Genomic DNA, 6,957 nt, shown 5'->3' on the forward strand with positions numbered 1-6,957 from the left:
TATTTAGAGAGTCCCATTCAATTATCTTTTGTCAGTATTTGTATCGTGACCACAGACTATTTGGTCCAGAGACTATTTGGTCCATTATTACCGTTATCTCCAAAAATATAAGGAATAAACCTGAACCTAGAGTGTTTCAATGTGATCAAAAGGATCAATGGCCTTAATAGCAGCACACCAACACTAACACTGATTAATTGGTAACCAGCAGAAATAAACCCAATTTATAGTAATAAGATGAATTAGAAATTATTAAGAGTATTCAAGGTTTTCCTGGGTAGTTTGACTATAATGTTTGTCTCTATTTCTGCATGAGGTTCAAGGAGAAGGTTTTCGGGAAGCATAAGGAGCTATTCATAATAGATTATCAGGGCACGTTTTTGTTTCAGTCTTGAGCGAGGAAACCTTTACATTGTTCTTATCTCTGTCCAATCTCCAGGTGCAACGAGGGAAACAACCAATCGGCCTCCTGGGTTCCCACCGACTCCTCCCACTGCAACCGCCGTAGGGACCCCCCCCAGGAAGTACAGAAGAATGACTTAGAGTGCCTCTCTCCTCAGGAACTCCCCCCCGGACCACACCCCTCTACTCTGGCCAACACCAGCTCCCTCCCCTGTCTGGGGAAGCACCTGTCCCTACTCACCAACGCCAACGGCCGCCTGGGCCTGTGTCTGGGTTCCGGCTCCAGTCTGGGCCGATTGACTGCTGCCTCCGGAAAGGGCGTGGCCCCGGTCCAGTGTCTGGGCCTGGGGGACTGCGGGCCGGGCCTGGGGGCCGGGCCGGGTCGGAAGCCCCTGGTCCAGGAGTTGGCAGAACTGGAGGGCCAGATCCTGGTGATCAAGCAGCAGCTCCAGACGGCCATGAGGAGGAAGAGGGAGCTGGAAGAGTACCAGTTGTCCACCAGTAACCAGCCCACTAACCAGACTACTGTTGCTAATACTGCAGCTAAGCAGCCTGCCTCACACCCGTCCAAGCAGCTCAACCAGTTGACTCAGTACAGCCAGTCCCACCAGCAGACAATCCAACACACAAACACACTCCCAGAGCTCTGAGGGTTCTGCTGCGGCCAGTCAGCTGGTCGGCATTTCTCTGAGATTCAAGAACAAGAATCTCTGAACCGGGATTTTTATGAACAGAAATCTTGCACATGGGTCTGGAGTTAAAAGGTTATTCTCAAACACAGTTTGAGTGGTTTTAAAGTTCACCCGATGCCTCTCTGACGACGGAACATCTCAGACGAAAACCTGTCCTGAGCAGAAGGCTACTCCAGTGGGCCGTAGGACAGAGCTGCTGAATCAAACCTGTGTTTCACCAAACTGGTCGCTTCTCCGTCGCTGCCATTAACCACCCACCTCATGTGCCCCTTCATGCCCCCACATAATTTGTTCTCTTTTACATTCATTCATTACTCTCTACTATATCCCATTGTTTCACCTTTACCCCCTCACGTTCACAAATGCATTCATTTGATTTTTTCATTTTTATATGACCTGATGCACATTTGATTTTTACGGTTTCATATATTGTGTGCGGTCAGTGTTGATCAATAATTCAAACCTCCCTCTGTGTTTTGATGGATGGTTCGGCCTCCTTTGCCCATGTTTAATGTGTTCACTGAAATGTGGAGGATCTGAGTTTTGACCTAGCCAGCTATACCTCTCTATCCTGAGTCCTGCTCAAGCCTGAGAAAAGAAATTCACTTGGCAGGAATTACACAAAAAAGAGATTGATTTCTGAATGGTATAAATGTGATTCTGACTATTCAGACTATGCATTTTACAGTAACTATTTTGGTATGGTCCCTTTGGTATGGTATGTCATTAAATATACATTTTAAAAAGTTAAAGTTGGACTTCAGTTATGGCTTATATGCTTTGTAAAAAAGTATATATTTAAATAATGTATGATTGGCGAGATGGACTTCAAGGTCCCATGACATGCTATTTTATGTATTCTTTAATATAGGTATTAGTGGGCAACTTACACAGTGTTCAAAGACGTTCCCGAAATTCAGCCGTGGTGCAGAGTTACAGCCACTCCGAGCCAGTCGCACATTGAGCTTCCCCCAAATGCGCTGTTTTGGTGTCTGTAGCTATAATGCAAATGAGGAGGAGCGAGGCGGGTCAAGGAGGAGGGTGGGGGTGTGGCCCTGAGCAGCTTGCAGCCACGGTACCATGCGCTCTGTTTACAGTGGATGTATCGCAATGGCGAGGCCCACACAGCCTTTAGCCGTGTTCTGTAAATATTCTAGAACACACGGGAGTCCTGGAGCTCTATATCTAAATATTATTATATAGCTTACATAGATATCTATATCATATAATATATATTATCAAGACCAAAAGCTGTATGAGCCGATATTATGAATCTCAAACGACCGCGTTGGGTTCTCCGACGTTCCTGGTTCTTCAACGTACTCATCAATGTGAAGTAGACTGAACCGCGACAAGGAGGAGAAAGGGATCGTTGCCGGGCAGCGCATAGGCACCTCCGCCTCCGACGGTGGTCCCTCAGCGGGGCTCAAGCGGGAGACATTCGCCGCCAACAATCCCTTTCTCCTCCATGTCGTGGTTCATGTTCTTGAGGGAGTCAAAGCCAAAGTTCCTTCCCCCCAATTCATTCTCAACCTTGGCTGAGATAACCCCCAATACGAGTCTCGTTGTAGAAATACCAGAGACGAGAGTCTGACGTGTTATGCGCCATAACACCAAAAGCAGAACGGTTATCCAAATAACAAGGAAGTGACCAACACTTGCGTTACAGTCCTGGAGCTCTATATCTAAATAATATCATATAATCAAAGAAATCTAAATCATTTAATACATATTATCACGGCCAAAAGCTGTGTGCCCCTCCAGACGATATTATGAATCACAAACGACTTTGTCGGGTTCTGCGACATCTCTGGTTCTTTCCACTTTCACATCAACCTGAAGTCGACTGAACCGCGCGCTGCCTGCTGCCGGCTGCCGGCTGCCCGCTGCCGGGCGATGGTGCCCTCGCGGCAACCGGCGGCAAGTCGCAGTTCATGTACTTCAGCGAGTCAAAGCCAAAGTTCCTTTCCCCCAATTCCTCCTCAACCATGGCTGAGATAACCCCCAATACGAGTCTCGTTGTGGAAATACAAGACACGTCAAAGAACCGACAAGAAACACTTGCGTTACAGTGTGTGTATTTACACACACACACACATGTGGCGCTCGCACGGTCGAGTCTCATTGGCGGGCCAACGTCTCTGGGCGGGCCAGGCAGAGTAAGGGGAGGAGCTGAGATTCTTGGTGACGTTTTTTCAAAGGCGAGCAGAACAGCTAGTGCTCGTTTTACACCAAACGCAAGTTTTAGCCACTGGGGGAACATAGGCAGGCTAGGGGAACTCATATTTATGTTAGAAAACCTCATAAATTGAGATTTTCATGTCATGGGACCTTTAAGGAAAATATTTTCTCCTGTTTTCTATACACCTTCAGATAACGTTTACTGGTACAGATGGTATCTGAACTCATCTCACATGTTTTAATACCAAATGCTAGTTTTAATTCACTGTGTAGCCTGACCAATTTAGGTATCTACCTGATAATAAATGTCCCAAAACAGTTCATTTGTGACTGAGTGGAATCATCTTGAGAACATGTTTGCCTTCAACACCACTGTAACAATGCCAAAGCTACAATCCACCTGGGTGACTTTTATTGGGCCCCTCCAGACAACGGACACATGGTGGTGATGTTGAAGCTAGTTCATTGTACGTTTTGCAGAGGATGATATATGCAGTGGATGATAGATGCCAATGTTGCTCCATGCTTTAATGCAGGAGATCTCTCCATGAGTGTGTGGAGATGACTGGTTTAACCAGTACACACTGATTACTCAAAGTGAAAGAGGTGTGCAGCTTCACCCAGCCCTAGGGTCCAATCAGACTCGACCAGGAGAGGCTGCTTAAACCAGCAATCATCCACACACACTTCAACAACCACCAATAAGCAATATAATAAATTTTGGCTGATCTGGCTATGGGACGTCTGTGACAGCGGGGATGATTATTGTTAATACCTATTGCACTTTTACTTCTGCATGATATCTTCCCCAGTATGTGTCATATGTCACTTCCTGTAGCATCATTACTCCTGTCCTAAAGGATTTGATTACAGAGCAGAATGCCCGCAGCTGGTTTCATAAACAGCAACACTGCGACCCAGCTAGAATATCTATTTCATACAAATACTGTATAACTGATAGGCAGAAGGCAATACGTTCAGACGGACAAAACCAAAGACTGACTATACACGCACGCACGCACACACAAACACCATATTCCCTCTTATCTGCTAATACTTTGGTGTCTACCAGACAGAAGCTGACATTGCAGAAGAACCGTAAATGTCAGTGCGGTGAGTTTTCTTTCAGATTGTACTAATCCATGGCATAAACAACTGTGAAATCAACGTGGCAACCCCTTCAAGACATAAATGCACAGGGAATAAAATCCCTCAGAATGCATTCCTGAAAACAAGTCCATTCATTGCTGTATTCCAGTCCAGCTCAGCAGTGTTTGTGCTGAGCTTGACCTCCTGGGTAAGGCTGGCTCGCAGTGGGCAATAAGGGAAGGATTGTCACGCTGGGGACAATGGGTGCAAAGATGGACAAAGAGGCCTCGCACCGGGGAGACCTTTCAACGGACCAAACCTACTCCTGGATCCAATCTGGGTCAGGCTGTGCAAAGGTGCCAGTTCTGATGCAACACTATGGAAGTAAATCTGTGCCATCGGATTTTGAATATAAAAAGCCATTGAATTCTAAGCACAGAATATTTATGCCTTCAAATAACGTATCTGGATTTTTTGCCTCTGAATTTAACTCTTACAATTTTCAATAAATCATTTTCAGCTTTATTGTTCAATGTTAAAAAATTCTAAATCTAATATTGTGTATTCTAAATCTAATATTGTATAATATATATCTAATACTGAAAATTCAGTGTTGACATCCGGGGACCCAAGGAAGAGCAATCGATCCTAGATGCTAGATCGCGGCCAAGCAAGGAGAGCGAGAATAAGATCGAGCGTCACTCACTGGTTCTTTCTTTCTTGATACAAACATTAATTCTAAACAGTATTTCACACAGTAGCCTATAATAGGAAATGCTCAAAAGTACTAAAACACTGACTGTAGCTTTTTATGGGGAGAGAAGCAACAAGGTGGTGGTGGACCTTACTAAACGCCCTATCCATTGTGTCTGTAAAATGGTAATCAAATCAAATCAAATGTATTTATTAAGCACATTTAATAAGGTGAGGGGGGGGGGGATCTTATGTCTTATTTATGTTTTTGTTATAATGTACACCAGTTTTTTTTACTGCAGCGTGAAATAAACGATGAACTAATGCCTGCATGAGATGTGTGTGTGATTGCAGTGACTTGGTTGGATTTACATGCAGCGTAAGGGTAATTGTATAGGGTCAAGGAGACCAATTTATTAGGGCACCAATTTGGGGCAATCCGCTGAGGTCACTTTGCCTACGTTTGGTGTGATGCTGGGGCGATCTGTTATGTGATGCTGAAGCCCGCTGCCCACTGTGGAACGGGAGCGCAGAGCCGACAGTATTGCGCAACTGAAGCGACAGCAGCCTGTAGTTCCAGTGGAAGCACAGCGTGCCTCGGGAAGAGGTGCCCGACAGCAACCTGCTTTTAATTAGTCATCCTCATATCTGTATCATGTCACTCGGTGCGGAATAGTGTTGGCTCTGCGCGCTCTTGCGCTCTTGTTATGCCACCATATCAACCATTTTGCTCCAGCCACTTAACGTGCACCCGGTGTCACAAAAAGAATAGCCCTACCCCCAATCCGAGTGATCGATGACGATAGAGGCGTTGAGTTTTAAGCTTGGGCATGTTTCCGTACGTGAACGACTTCATGCCTGTCTACGCTTCAAACTCGTGCATGTCGCAGAAAATGTACAACAGCGCCCCCTGGGGTCATGCTTTTCGTTGGCTTATCTCCCCATAAAAAGCTACAGTCAGTGTTTAATGAAGTCGATTTACCTTTGAGCATTTCCTATTATAGGGTACTATGTAAAATGCTGTTAAGAATTAACGTTTGTATCAAGAAAGAAAGACCCAGCGAGTGACGCTCTTATTCCTGCTCTCCTTGCTTGACCGCGATCTAGCATCTAGGATCGATTGCTCTTTCTTGGGTCCCCGGATGTTAACACTGAATTTTCAGACATTGAATAACGTTGAATATTTTATTTTGAATATTTTTACATTGAATAATAAAGCTGAAAATGATTTATTGAAAAATGTAAGAGTTAAATTCAGAGGCAAAAAATCCAGATACATTATTTCAATGCATAAATATTCAGTGCTTAGAATTCAATGGCATGTTGAGCGTTAAACACAGAAGGTGATGGAAGATCCCAAAGCAGAGAATCTGAAAAGAATAACTTCAGCCTAATGTTGTTTTTTTTTTAATGCTGAAACCACGACTTCTTTGACGTGTGGTCAATAAGCTTTGAGCCGAGAAATGCGAGCTAACAGTCTCCATTAAGGTCGGCAAATTCAAAGTTTTGAAAATTAGGGTGTTTTGATTACCTTAATCTCCTTAGTCTTTCTAGTCCAAGTCTTATAGTAAATTACACCATACGATTATTAAAACAAATATATACATCTTATTATTCATAGTCAATGTTATTTCTTACACAATATATCACCCAAAACAAAATTGGTTTAAAACAAAAATGCTTTCCCGAAAGCATAGTTGGTAACAAACGTCGTGAAAACGCTCATAGCTAACGAGGACTCCAGGGGTACTCGTAGGATGCTAAGAGCATCGTTAGCCTACGATAGCCTCAGTGGCGTCACCAGCGGACATTCCGTGTACTGGATGCGTTTTATTAGAACACATCCAATACTACGGAATGTCCAGCTGGCGCAATTTCGCAACCAAAAACAGTGGTTACC

General features: G+C 44.3%; 1 protein-coding gene across 1 annotated transcript in view; it reads left to right on the plus strand.

Annotated features, from left to right (window-relative positions):
- The window catches only part of grin3a (glutamate receptor, ionotropic, N-methyl-D-aspartate 3A), a 78,024-nt gene extending 76,315 nt beyond the window's left edge, over positions 1-1,709 (plus strand). The window contains exon 10 of the mRNA XM_056578922.1: positions 440-1,709. Coding sequence (XP_056434897.1) covers positions 440-1,052 — 613 coding nt within the window. The 3' untranslated portion in view covers positions 1,053-1,709. The remainder of the gene's footprint in view (positions 1-439) is intronic.
- Positions 1,710-6,957: the final 5,248 nt, after the last annotated feature.

This window comes from Gadus chalcogrammus, chromosome 19, assembly GCF_026213295.1.
Source record: "Gadus chalcogrammus isolate NIFS_2021 chromosome 19, NIFS_Gcha_1.0, whole genome shotgun sequence".
NCBI classification, from domain to species: domain Eukaryota; kingdom Metazoa; phylum Chordata; class Actinopteri; order Gadiformes; family Gadidae; genus Gadus; species Gadus chalcogrammus.